Raw genomic sequence first — 14,561 nt, forward strand, 5'->3', positions numbered from 1 at the left:
CAGATGTCAAGGAGTTTAAGAACTACACAACTTTTAGATGACATCTGTATCAAGAAGTTTTTAACGTTTGACGTTTTATTATGTTTTTATATTCTGCTAAAAGGCGCCCAGAGAGGCTGGGGAAACCTAGGCAGATGGGCAGGGTATAAATACTACTACAACAACAACTATTATTATTATTATTATTATTATTATTATTATTATTATTATTATTATTTTCATTGATATCTCTGCTGTCAGCTGTCAGGTCCTATAATCCTGATGGACATAATCCTGTCACAGTCCATTATAAGGGAGGAAGGTGAGGCATCTGCTTTTCCAGCTACAGTTACTGAGCTGAACTTTCACTTCTCTCCCCTTTCCTAATCAATCTGTTGCCACTTTTTATCAGATGCAAAAATATCGCTTTGAGGCAGCAGACCATCTGAGGATGAGAGGCTCCACTGTTAGAGACATTATTCTTTTGAATAACTGTTGCTGGAAACAGCAGGATGGGAGAGTGCTGGCATGCTTGCAGTTTTGCTACACGCATCTGGTTGGCTACTACAAGAAGATGTTGGCCTAAAGGAGCCAAATGCCCCGATCTAGCAGGCTCTGAAAGCATTCTGGGAAAGAGAATATGAAATCTGAGTGAAAGAATAGTCAATGGAAGGTGTATAGCATTCCATGTTTGGTGGCGGACCCCTGGGCTGGGTGGGGTGAAATGAGATGAGAGCTAAGAGGGAAGGATTGTCTAAATGTAGGGAAGGGGAGTAGGGAGAGGATTAAATCTCCTTTCACTATCTTGCTAAAAACTAGTGGGTGGGAGGGGAGAAATTCCTCTCCAAAACGGTACCAGCTAGGCTTAGGACAATGCTTTAATTTAGATACTGATTTCCCATCCCAGCAAAAGAAAGGTGATGATGATTAAATTTCTATATGTCCCTTTATCTGAGGAGCACACGGCAGTTTACCATTTAAAAATACAAAAATAAATAACACAGTAACAAACAATGTACCCTCCTCCAGTTTAAAAGGCCACAGATTGTTTAATTAGTCAAAGACCTTGGAGAAGATGAATGTTTTTGCTTGGTGCCTAGCGTCATCTACCCTGTAGGCTCTTCGGTCACAGAAAGGGGCTGTGGCAGAGCACAAACTTTTCACTCAGAAGGTCACAGGTTCAATTCTCAGCAATTTCAAGTAGGGCTGGGACTGACTCCTGCTGGAAACCCAGGAGAGCCACACCACTATGGTGTAGAGTAGACCAAGTGTTGTTGAACTACAACTCCCATCAGCCCCTGCAAGCATAGGCAATGGCCAGGAGTAATGAGACTTGTAATTCAGCAATATCTGGAGGCCCAAAAGTTCCCTCAGTAAACAATAGAGAAGAAGAATGGAAGAAGCAAAAGTCCTTAATTATGTGTGCCATTTTGTCATATTTCCTTGTCATGTTTTTCTCCCTCCCCTCAATACTACCTACTGAGGCACCACCACTCCCCCACCCACCCATGGCTGTTGGATCCTTCCCCATCCAAACAAACACCTCAGAACCTGAACCCACTTCAGTTTCTTTTCATTCCAGAGACATACTACTACCAACAACAAGTCAATGTAGCCTACATTACATTCCCCACAGTGAAATTAGACTCCCCACTCTCAGTGGGAAGTCTAGTCAACTAGCTATCTTGTTCATTCACTCTCCCTGGATGCATAACAACTAAAATATCAGTTAAAATCAGGCAGAATCTTTTGCCCACACCAAAAGGACGACCCATTATGACCAACCCTTCTATTATTATTATTATTATTATTATTATTATTATTATTATTATTATTATTTAATTTCTATACTGCCCTATACCTGAAGGTCTCAGGGCGGTTCTAGCTAATTGTCCAAGCAGAATCTCAAGGCAGCCTTCAGACTTCTTCAAGGCCCTGCCAGAAACTAGAGCAGTGGGTTGCACACAAGCCCAGGAATCAGGGCAGGTAGGCAGCTTAGGTGGAAACGGCTTGTCTCGCTGCAGCTGGCCGATCTTTGAGACCTCTTGAAATGCTTGGCTTGACCTTGCTCCTGTTCAAGATAATTGCCATGTAAGTCTCTCTGTTGTTGAATATCAGCTATTGAAGAAACACTTTCTACGGCTGCCAATGTGCATTTCTCATGTACTAATTATATGGTACAATGACATTTCTGAAATTCTTTTACGATTGTGACAGAAATAATGGGGGTGTAAGAGAGGCATATCATTAACTAGCCGGAAAGCTTGAATAGAGAACAACTTTTATGTTGTTGGCGCACAAATAAACTATTAAATGGCAGTTTCAAAATAAATAAATACACATTTGATGTGTGAAAAATAATCCAACTCTGAATTTTGTTGTCATTTGCTGCAGTAACTGCTGAGTAACATTTAAAGCCTTCATTCTTAAGAGATAGGGTGTGTACTAAATTTGCTTATCTTTCTAGTAGATAAAGTGCGCAATCAGCATTTAACCATCTGAGGGTTGATTGCGTATTTCTAATCCATCTGATTGGAGCAGGAACCGGCAAGCCACTCCAGTATCCCTGCCAAGAAAACTCAATGGACAAAGACAACAGCCATATAGTGCCTGGCAATGCTCTGGTCCATTGAGTCATGAAGAGTCGGACACGACTAAACGACTAAACAACAACAACAATCCATCTGATGTCTGTATATTCTCTCACCTGCAGGTTTGGAGAGCTGCTGATTGATTGTGAGCTGTGATCAGCACTTGAATGATAAATACTTTTAACCTCTGACAGCCTGTGATATCTTCATGTTCTTGACGGGCCTTGCCTGTGGTACTGTTGATGACAATTTGTACCATTGCTTCTACAAAGTATTGTATTTTCCTCAGTGGTAGTGCCCTTTGAAAAAGGCCATTGTGGCTACTAGGAAATCACCTTCATGGTGATATGAAGAGAGGAATTTAAACAAAATTTCCCCATTTCAATAAAAAGAAAGAATTCAGATGGTGCTGGATAAATGGAAATCCATAGGTATTAACCCTATAAGTAAGGTAAAGGTAAAGGGGCCCCTGACCATTAGGTCCAGTCGTGACTGACTTGGGTTGCGGCGCTCATCTCGCTCTATAGGCTGAGGGAGCCGGCATACAGCTTCTGGGTCATGTGGCCAGCATGACTAAGCCGCTTCTGGTGAACCAGAGCAGCACACGGAAACACCATTTACCTTCCTGCCGGAGCGGTACCAATTTATCTGCTTGCACTTTGACATGCTTTCGAACTGCTAGGTTGGCAGGAATAAGCAAGGTAAAGGTATATTTTCCTATGGGACTTGTGAGGTTGTTTTAATTAGACCTTTCTTGTAGGAGAGGAAAAACACAGGAAAGACTATAAAAGGAAGTGAAAACAGGGTATTTTTTGCTATGGAATATTTCAAGGATCACTTCGTTAGAATGCTAGATAGCAGCTAGAGGGTTAATCCCAGCTTCCTTATATAAGCAGCACCTTGGTTGCTGCTGTGTCAGGTTACATACATTTGCTCTGACAGCTTTCATATGGACTACTTAAACACTGGAAACTGTTTAAGCTGTTTCTTCGTATAGCACATTCAGGTAAAGTTAATATTTTTAATGTCTTAGATTATTTTTCATAGAACCATAAAATAAGGAATGTAGGAAAGAGTATTTAAGATTATAACAGGAGGTTACCATTTTTAAGAAAACCTGTTTTTCAGAGTCTCTAGTTATTACAGAAGCATGTTTAGAGGAAAGTGTCAAATATATTTGTTGCTGTTCTTAAAGAGAAATAAGGCTAAAAGCACAACACTATGCATGTTTACTCAGAGCAGAAGAAAGCCCCTGTCTACAGATTTTCCTTCCTTAAAAAAAGAACAAAAATTTATAAACTGCTTGATTCATCTAAGCAGTTTTCAGGAAGTACCTCCTTCCATATTTCCATTTCGGACTAAAACAAAGGGGCGATTTATGGTGCATAAAAAGGATTAAAAGTACAACTGTCAATTTCTTTAATGCTGATTTTGTGAAACACTCTTGGTTTCAAAATAACTGTCCAGAGTCCAGAAAGAAATAACTGGCCAGAGTCCAGAAAGGGATGAAATAATCCACATGATAGTCATGTGATACAAGTCAGCTGATACAAGTGTGGACTTTGCCATCCCTTTTCCTCTCTTTTCTTAGCCTTATTGGAACTTTTTTCCTCTTTGCAGCAGACGAGCCCAGCAATGATTTCTTTCCCATCCCCATGGCATGTTTTTGTTTATCTCCTCCTGCTGGACCCAGGGGCCTCGGCCTTGGACAAATACATTGCAGCAGTATACGAGCACTCAGTCGTACTGGCAAAGCCCACCCCAAAGCCTGTTTCTTCTGAAGAGGCATTAAAACTGATGAACAAGAACATGGACGTCTTGGAAGAGGCCATCAAATTGGCCGCAAAGCAGGTACTATTTGATAAAGTGACTTGGTTTATCCTGTGGTGGAGAGATCATCAGCATCGTTTCTTTTGACAGGGTGCACACATCATTGTGACTCCTGAAGATGCCATATATGGTTTCAGATTCACAAGAGAAACACTTTATCCCTACCTTGAAAACATTCCTGATCCGCAGGTCGACTGGATTCCATGTACGGACCCAAAAAGGTGTGTTCGGATTTTGTTGGTTTCATACACAGCCTTAAAAAACAAAATGAAAAAAACACCCTATAAAGGCACTTCAGTATTGTGGCTTCTTCCATCCTTGTGGTTGGTGTTGTAATGTATGTACAGCTTCAAATAAAGGTGCTTTGGAGAAAGAGAGGTTCCTCCAAAGCACCTGGTAACTGCTGGGAAGTCACATTTAAGGACTGCACAATCTAGATGGCTGATTATCGGCAGGCAGAGGATCAAAATCAGGACTCCAAAAACCCTGTATAGTAGATTAGACTGCGAAATGGTGACTGTTCCAAGCTTAGCTCGTAAGCTATGTCACTAAACAAGTAAGTCCTGAAAGATCTACACTGGCTCCCGGTACATTTCCAAGCACAATTCGAAGTGTTGGTGCTGACCTTTATTTTATTTTATTTTTTAAAAAAATTAATTCAAAATTAAAACAAAACATATTATCCAAAAATATATCATCCTTGTCCCCCCATTTTTCCTCCCCCCCCCCACACCCCGACTTCCCTCAGTTCCAGTCTTTGGTTTCTCTGAGACTGCTGTTTTCTGCATGTTACAAAGTTGTATAGATCCTCGAACTATTTAGCTGATCACTATCAATAAAAAGTTTGTGAATGTTTATTCAAAACCTGTCAAGGAGTCCAGTTCACTTTGTTGCGTCTTCAGATACTTTGTAAAGGGTTCCCATTCATCTTTAAAGTCACAGTTATCCTTGTCCCATAGCTTATATGTCAGTTTTGCCAGTTCTGCATAGTCCTATTACGTTTCCAAGCACAATTCAAAGTGTTGGTGCTGACCTTTAAAGCCCTAAACAGCCTCGGCCCAGTATACCTGAAGGAGCATCTCCACCCCCATTATTCAGCCTGGACACTGAAGTCCAGTGCCGAAGGCTTTCTGGTGGTTCCCTCCCTGAGAGAAGTGAAACTACAGGGAACCCGGCAGAAAGCCTTCTTGGTAGTGGTGCCCGCCCTATGGAATGCCCTCCCATCAGATGTCAAGGAAATAAACAACTATCTGACTTTTAGAAAACATCTGAAGGCAGCCCTGTTTAGGGAAGTTTTTAGTGTTTGATGTTTTATCATGTTTTTAATATGCTGTTGGGAGCCGCCCAGAGTGGCTGGGGAAACCCAGCCAGATGGATGTGGTAGAAATAATAAATTATTATTTGAATTTGGGTCCCATCTATCTACATTCAATACTCTAACCATGACACCACAGTGATTTGATGGTGTTTGTGGTTAGAATGACCAGACCATACTTCCTAGAGCACTTAGGAAAGGAGGATGAGGAAATGGAAAAGCAAGAGCAAGTATGGGCTGCCATTTTGATAGGTCAGAAGGAAGCTATTAAGGAAGAGCTCAGTGGCAGAGCATTGGTGGTTTTTCACTTTGCATGCAGAAGATCGCAGGTGCAATCCCCAGCATCTGCAGCTATGGCTAGGAAGGACTCTTGTCTGAAGCAATGGAGAGCCCTTGCCAGACAGAAGGAGTATGAGTTATTCCCCAGCAGAATTATTACCTCTCCCCTAACACCCCATTACACCCAAACATACATGCTTTACAAATAATATGCCAACATTTACTTCTTGGCTGTGGAAAACCTATAGCTTCAATCACAGCTTCCAACTGCACACTTATGAGGGCCAGAAGCAACAGAACAAAAGAGAGGGCGCTTTCATTAAAAAAAACATTTTGTGATGGATATCATAAGCAGCTGAGCAGGAAATGAGTTGAAAAATAAATATTTTGTGTGGGAAGGCTTTTAGAGGAAGCTATGTTCACTTAAGCAGGAATGCACTAACTGGCATAAAAGATAGCGAGAAAGATTGCACTTGGAGGCTGTGAAGGAAACCAACTGGGAAGAGTACCACTTCCCTGCTTTCTGTGTATTTTTTTTATTAATAAACACTTTAGAAATGTTAGTTGGTTGTGGAATGTAATTGTACAGTATTTGGCTTCATAATGTCACAATGTTGGGTTTAAAAAATAAAATAAAATAAACTAGCTTCTGAAAACATTCCACAGTGGCGTGTGATGCTTGAGATGAGCTATTTATTTATTTTTATATCACATAACCCTGAATAGTTATGCTACATAAATGCAGAACAGAATGGGAAGCTTAACAGACAGATTTTGCTTATACTGTAATGCAAAGTGCTGGCAGGGTGATGGTGGAAGGAATTTGGAGTGGAGAAGGAGGTTAAGCTCCACCACCCCACTCCACCCCAATCCTCAGCCACCCACATCAACTTTTTAAGAAAAGGGAAAAAGCTGTTGTGCTGCAGTTATGTATGTTGATGTGCAACATGTTGTTTTGTCCCATTTGCTTGAACCTTTTGAGGGTCATATTAAATGAAGGTAAGGATGCTGTGATGCCTTTAAGGGTCCACTTTATTCCCCACCTCCCCCAAGCTATTTTTCTAACCACAGGGAGAAAGCTATTGGGACAGACAACTCCCCATTTGCACGCGTTCAAAGCACATGCATTGACTGATGCACATGGTGTTTTTGACATGGGAAGGGGGCAGCGAGGGGTAGGGCAGAAAGGGGTAAGCTGGTTTTACGCACGGCCCACCAATGTGTGTAGTGCCTCAGAACGTAATCCCTGTTTAAGTTGTTGCCTGTACCCACAGATAGAAAAATAACAGCTCAGATAAGGTAACTTTGAATGGATAAATGGCTGGAGGTCAATCATCCCCATTCCTCTAACTGACGTCCTCCAGTGGCTGCATTTCAGTTTGAAAAATTTGGGCAACATTTATCTCCATGTAAGGTCTAGTGTGACCCAGAATATGTTTTCTACCTTCTATCTATTTAGGGCCCCTCCAGATGGGTATTTTGCAACATGTCACTGATGCATTAATACTGTACCTCATTAGTGGTGGGTTAGGGGACAACCCTCACATTGTTTCGCTTTATTGGCTGTTCTGCAGTGCTTCCTCGATGTCACTGCATTAGTGCTGTTGGGGGGGGGAGGGGCACCCTTGCACGATGATGCAACAAAAGTGGGACCAAAACAAAAACACAAAAACTGGAACATTTGTGTAAAAGGATGTGGGATTTCAGTTAGAAGCTATGGGACGTCCAAACAGCCCTGAAACTTTTGCAGGTTTAAACAATATTGAAAGCAGGATGGCATATACGGTAACTGCCCTGATGTCATCCTTAGCACAAATTATCCTGAAAGTGTAATAAAATGGAAATCTGAAGGGGCCCTTTATTTCCTACAGTCTGGAGGAACATGGGGCTACTCTGCTATGAATGTTAGCATGTTGCCTCGCCGTTCAGGAGATTCAACTAGGTGGTCTACCAACAGATCTCTCTTCCTCCAAGTCCTTCATTTCTCTGCTTTTCTTCGCTTAGATTTGGACCTGCCCCAGTGCAAGAAAGGTTGAGTTGCCTGGCGAGGCACAACTCTATCTATCTGGTTGCCAACATGGGAGATAAGAAATCATGTAATCACACAGATGCCAAATGCCCTAGTGATGGTCACTATCAGTACAACACCAATATTGTCATGGACTCAAATGGAAAACTCGTGGCACGTTACCACAAGGTAATTCATTTTTACAAACTGGGTATCATTGGCCCCACACAGCCCCCAGTTATAATATTGTATAGGGTGGAATTGTTTTATAAAGTGAGAAGAAAAGGCAAGAGAATGTAGGATGCATGCCACATTTTGCTGTCTATTGAAGATGTCTTCTACTCCTGTTTTATTCTGTTCATTTTATGGGCCATTGTATTCCTTTTACTGTACCCAACCTATTATTCATTTTTCTGTTTTTCTGTTATGGGTTATTCTCCTGTGATTTTGCAAGTCATTTAGAGGCTCCCATGTGGGAAGCAACTAATACATTGAATACATAATAATGATCGTATTTTTATTAACAATTTATGTACAGACTACACAATAGTATAAGAACACACTGATGGCATTGGCATAGAAAGAACAACCCCGGAAGGTGGTTCAATTGAAACAAAAATAAAACCTTTTTAAAAAAGTTTTTAAAAGAATGTTATTTAGCTTTTTTAAAAAATAAAATAAGATATGCTTTTCAGGTTTATATATTTCACCAATTTTAATTTCATTTTAACATTTCAAAATTTGACTTCCTTCCCTTTCTTTCTGCGGTTCCTTATATTGATTTTTTATGTCTTCTGCATATCCAAATTAACTTAATTTGCTCATTTATCCATCTACTTTAAATATATACTCTTATAAAACTACAGGTTATTACAACAATCCCGCCAATGTTCTTACCTGTTTACAATTTATCTGTCAATTTTCAATAAACCGTTTCCATTCTTTTATAAAATGTTTGTTATCTTGATTTCTTATTCTTCCGGTAAGTTTGTCATTTCTGCCTATTCCATAAGTTTTGGTATCCATTCTTCCTTATTTAGCTTTTCATTAATTTAAATGAAAATTAAATAACTTGCAGTACACTTTGTAGGTCACTTTTAAGTACAATAGTTTCTTTTTGATATACCCAAGTACCTTAATGGTGTGTGGATGGTGGATTTTTATTTTTATTTTTTAAAAAAGGTGTTATCTTTCCACAGTTCAATCTCTTTATGTCGGAACGCCAGTTTGATTCCCCCCCAGAGCCTGAATTGGTCACCTTCAGTACTGCCTTTGGCAAATTTGGTCTTTTCACCTGCTTTGATATTCTGTTCCATGACCCTGCGGTGACCCTGGTGAGCAAGCTGCAGGTGGACACCATCCTCTTCCCAACAGCATGGATGAACGTTCTTCCACATCTGACTGCTGTTGAATTCCATTCAGCATGGGCTATGGGCATGCGCGTCAATGTTCTGGCATCTAATACCCATAGGCCTAGCTTGAAAATGACAGGTAATATACAGTTTTCAATAAGATTATGTATAACTAGTTAAACACTAGTTAGCTGGCCTCTCCCTTCTTAGGACCCCTCCAGATGGATGTCTTTGTTTTTGTTTTTTGAGGGTGCATTCTGCAAGGTCACACTGATGCAATAATAAAGCATTCATGGTGGAGTTTTACTGGGCTGTCCAGAAATCATTCTGCTTTGTTAGATGGTGCTTCCCCAATGTTACTGCATCACTTGCACTGTAGCATAACAAAAGGGGGACAAAAAAATAAGCTGGAACTTTTGTGGCATAAAAAGTTGCAGGATTACAGCAGGGCATGCACTGATTGGAAATGAAGTAGATGCCAACAGTACTTTTAATGTATTTTAAATATTTTGTTGGAAGCCGCCCAGAGTGGCTGGGTATAAATAATAAACAATAATAATAATATTCCATTATCATGATACATTATCATGATACCACCATGAACACAAATCATTATGAATACACAATAAAAAGAACAACTGGAGGTACGCTTAGTATGCCCTTTCCAAAAATAGGTTTTGAAAAGTTCATAGGACTTCTGATGGCAAAGACTGGGCTGTAGTTGGCTCTCTTTTAAACAAAGGCAGACAATTTTTGCCTCTGATTTGGCCTTTAGGCGCTATAAGGAGCCTCTGGGCCCCAGCTGTAGCAGAACTTCTGCTTCATCAGGTTGTCAGTGATGCCAACTGGAGGCTTTAATTTTTGTTTCTTCACTGGGCTGAGTCTGGACCAAGGATTCTGTTTCATCCTAAGTCTGGGAAGGAGGATATTCGTCTCAGCGTTCCCCCTGCCTGACAAAGTGATAATCCTCACACCCAGATTGAAAGGAGTACAGCATGTGGGTTTGGGGTGTGTGAGAGTATGTGTTGGTCAACTTAAATGGGTGCTGTCTGCGGTTATGACAGGACGAGCAATATGAAGCAGCTGCTTCTGTCTTTCTGTTTTGTGTCATTCTTAGGCAGTGGCATCTATGCACCGGATGGATCCCGAGCATATCATTATGATGCAGAATCAGAGAAGGGGCATCTTCTGGTTGCAGAGCTCGATTCCCATCCTTCTCTTTCTCCTACCCATCCTGCCCCTGTGAACTGGAGCTTGTATGCCACAACTATCAAACCGGTCCCCAAAGACGGTGATTTCACAGGATTGATTTTCTTTGATGAATACTCTTTCTCTGAACTCGCCAAAGAAGCTGGCAATCTTACCGTCTGCCAGGGAGCGCTCTGCTGCCATTTGAGCTACAAAATGACAGAAAAGCAAGAAAATGAAGTTTATGTGCTAGGTGCATTTGACGGCCTTCATGAGGTCGAAGGAAATTACTACTTACAGGTCTCTTTTTATCTTCTTCTTATGAGGGAAGATGGGATCTCATTTTTATTCATCATCGGAGAGAGGGGAGAGAGGAGGAAGTTCTAGATATATTGTCGTATATTGCCATAGAAACATAGGTCGTGATCTGGCTCAAGTTAAGCACTTTTAATATAATGTCCTACAAATTTCAGCTGGAGAGTTGAATTTAACTTTCCAGATTAAATTACTGGAATTCCATTGCTTCCCAAGATGGAGGACAACAACAACACAACAAGAATATGTGCTTTCTTCTTAGCTGGCTCATGCCCAAAATAAAAGAAAGAAGAAAACCTAATTCCAAAGTCTTAGTAACTTGGTTGTAGCCAGCTGAACTTGGAACAAAGTTTTACTCCAAAGTTAGTGTGCACAGGGCTGCAGTCTAAATATGGCCTTCTAGCCCCATGAAACGCTGTCACTGATAATTAAGACTGGGATTTTATATGGTATGTTTAGTTATTTAGTTTTGGAGTAATGAGATATGCACCTGTTTCATAATTTTGGAGACCAATGTGCCTATAGTTGTGTGTGGAAGTACACTGGAAACTAGGTGAGGGCTGTCAAATGTAAGAAATCAATGTTGGCTTTTTGACTTCTTACATCTGACATTTGTAGGATGTTCTTGTTTTAGCTAATACCACCAAGGAAACTTCTTGAATCAACTGAGTGAGCAGTTGGGCGGGTTATTTATTTATTTATTTATATTTATTCAATTTATAGCCTGCCCTCCCTCCCAAAGGAGTCCAGGGCAGCAAACCACAATTGATTATAAAGCATATTTAAAAACAATTCCAACACAGATATGGACTGGGAAAGATCTCTACTTAAAATGCTTGTTGGAGGAAGGTGGTCTTCCATTGGTGCCAAAAAGACAACAGAGATGGAGCCTGTCTAATGTTGAAGGGGAGAGGATTCCAAATTATTAAGTGCAAGAATACTAAAGGCCTGAGTCCTACATGGTGCAGAATGGACTTCCTGATAAGATGGTATCTGCAGGAGGCCTCACCTGCAAAGTGCAGTGATCACCTGGGTATATAAAGGGTATATAGCTCATATAATACTGTATTAGTACTGCAACAGTTCTTATTGTTCTTATACCATAACCAACTTAGTTGTATTTTAAATCAGCGCTATTGTTGTGATGGTACAGCAGCAGCAAAATTTATATTTATTCTGAGTGCTCTCCCAATGGTTTGCTCTTCTTCCTTTTAGATATGTACATTGCTGAAGTGTGCAAGCGCAGACCAACAGACCTGTGGCCAGCCTGTGACAACTGCTCATACCCGCTTTGATTTCTTTTCTCTCAGTGGCACATTTAGCACTAACTATGTCTTCCCAGAAGTCCTGCTCAGTGGAGTTCAGTTGGCGCCTGGAGAATTTCAGGTAGGGCGGTGCTTCTAGCAAATGTTTTCTGGCTGACATGGAAAAAAACTGTTCCTGTATGGTATCAGAATGGAAACAAATTCCTTTAAGGATGTTATCATAAACAAAGTTCAGGTGGCTCAGTAGCCTTTTCAGGACAAGAGTGGGCTTCTGAAAGAAATCATGCTACCTCTGTCGTGCCTTCAGCTCTATAGGGAAATCTATGGGGCCACACAGACTGTTGAATACGGCCAGGAAAGTTACTAGCATGGATTATTATTTTTTACTGGCCTACTAAAAATTGTCTTCTACCAATTGGCTTGTTAGAGGAGAAACAGATCTCTCCATCCCTTCTATGATAATTCACTTTTCTGAATGGATTTCTAAATATATTTGCCTATATAGTTCCAAAGGGAAGCATCAGAACAAACAGAATTTCCTTCTCTTCCCCTCCAGCACACACCCTGCACCATCTCCAAATCCAGTTTCTGGGGGGACGCAGGGGTATGCATACCCCTGAACATTTTGTGAATCTTTGTACTTTTGTCCATTTACTGTATTTATTTCCCCCGATTTGAACTATGAAATGGTTTCATATTTATTTATTTTTTGTCAAAATGAGAGTACCCCTAAACATTTTTTTTTAAGAAAAAAAGCGCTGCCCAAATCTGATCTGGAGGGTTGGGAAAAACCTTCAGAACAGATTTAAGAGGGACACGTGTGTAGAAGGAGGGATGGGGGGGGGGAGAATGTTCCATTGCGCGAGGGAAATTATTGTTCTAACAGAATGTTCACTTTAGTGCTATGTTGCATAAAACCTATAATATTGATATTGTGTGCAGCTATTACTTTGTAACTGTTCCCTCCTCTTTTTGTTCTCAACTAGGTTTTGAGTGATGGACAGCTGGTTACTCATAATAGTACATCGAAGCCAGTCTTAACGGTGACACTTTGGGGCAGGTGGTATGAGAAGGATCCTCCACATCCCTACACACTCAGTGGGGTTCTTTGAGATGTTCTGATCTGGACAGTTCACAACTGTGAAAGAACGCAAATTGCTTTTTGTTGACTCTGACATGACTGGGCTGCTACAGCTTGCTGTGATGGTCACATAGATTATTTTGCTTAGTTGTTGACCGTCAAATCCCAAAGAACACAAGCTCCTCGAAGATTGCATTAATAAAGGTCAAAGAAATAATTTTAGCTACTAATATTTTATTCTTCTTCAAACAGGAACACTTTCTGAGTTTCCATTTTCTTATTCCTGAAATTCCCTGGGGTCCTTGGTTGTTCACTTCTATCAGAGAACTAGGCCTCTGCACATTATGTGCACCATGAATATTCTGCGAGAAAAAATGGCTCCTGTGACAATCTTATTTTGATGACGTTAAGGTGATGCTGCACTTCACAGCTGCAACAGGGCATGGACTACGGCAAACATGGCCTTATACACCATGTATTTAAAGCTCATGATTTCCCTCCAAGAGTTCTGGGTATTTTATACTTTAAGCGTGTTAAGGGTGCTGGGAAATATAGCTTTGTGGTGGGCAAACTACACTTCCCAGAATTCTGTGAGAAAAGTCATGTGCTTTAAACATACAGTGTATACACAGGATTTGCTATATAACTGGCACTCTTGTTTTCCTCAAAATGGAGGATAGATTTTGAATTGAAAGTCAGAAGAGTAATGTCAAGATAGGCAGCAGAACATGCTAAGAATCCTCCTGTGATCAGGATTCCTGTTTTATCAGAGTTCCCCAGTTGCAATGAGGATTTTACACTCTTAACATGGAAAGGAATGATATAGCTTGCACACAGAGGGGCATTGCAAGTGTCCCACCCCAACCCCACACTTACCCTACAGGTGTTTGCCTCAAATGTATCTTGCTAGAAAACAGCGGGTGGCATCCAATCTTCCTTTCCTCTCCCCTCCCCTCCTCTCAGATTTGCTCCAGAGCTTCCTCTGGCTCTCTGGAGCAGATCTGAGATGTGTGTAAAGATTTGGGGAAAGTCTGAACCACTTGTGCACAGATACTGTGGGTCACAATCCGGTGCCTTATGTGCCTTTCAAGTCAGCAGTGACATGATGATGAGGCTGCCTTCACACCACCCACTTCCGTCTATAAAATGGATGCCAAAAATATTCCAAAAAAGGAAGTATTGAAATATTATTGAATCATTTTATCTGGTCACCCTGATGCTGCAAAAAGGACTCAACACGTACACAGGAAGGAGAAAGCCTGACTTCTTTTAAGAATATTTGCTCTCTGAATGGTTTGTGTATCAAATGAGAGTGTCAACATCAAATGCTATCTATATATCCCCTATCACTTCTCCAA

The 14,561-nt window shown here is 40.8% G+C and overlaps 1 protein-coding gene across 2 annotated transcripts; it reads left to right on the plus strand.

Annotated features, from left to right (window-relative positions):
• Window positions 1–2,563: 2,563 nt before the first annotated feature.
• VNN1 (vanin 1) lies at window positions 2,564–13,425 on the plus strand. 2 transcript variants are annotated; one of them, XM_081907188.1, is made up of 8 exons: window positions 2,564–2,692; window positions 4,191–4,421; window positions 4,491–4,621; window positions 7,999–8,191; window positions 9,202–9,493; window positions 10,472–10,842; window positions 12,073–12,243; window positions 13,109–13,425. In XM_081907188.1, exons 2-8 carry the CDS (start codon window positions 4,206–4,208, stop codon window positions 13,232–13,234), a joined length of 1,500 nt encoding a protein of 499 aa, XP_081763314.1. In that variant the 5' UTR covers window positions 2,564–2,692; window positions 4,191–4,205; the 3' UTR covers window positions 13,235–13,425. The 2 variants fall into 2 exon arrangements, with proteins under 2 accessions (XP_081763314.1, XP_081763313.1); XM_081907187.1 differs by lacking the exon at window positions 2,564–2,692 and adding an exon at window positions 3,494–3,576.
• The last annotated feature ends 1,136 nt before the right edge of the window (window positions 13,426–14,561 follow it).

Source organism: Podarcis melisellensis (genome assembly GCF_964234715.1).
Source record: "Podarcis melisellensis genome assembly, chromosome: 3".
NCBI lineage: Eukaryota > Metazoa > Chordata > Lepidosauria > Squamata > Lacertidae > Podarcis > Podarcis melisellensis.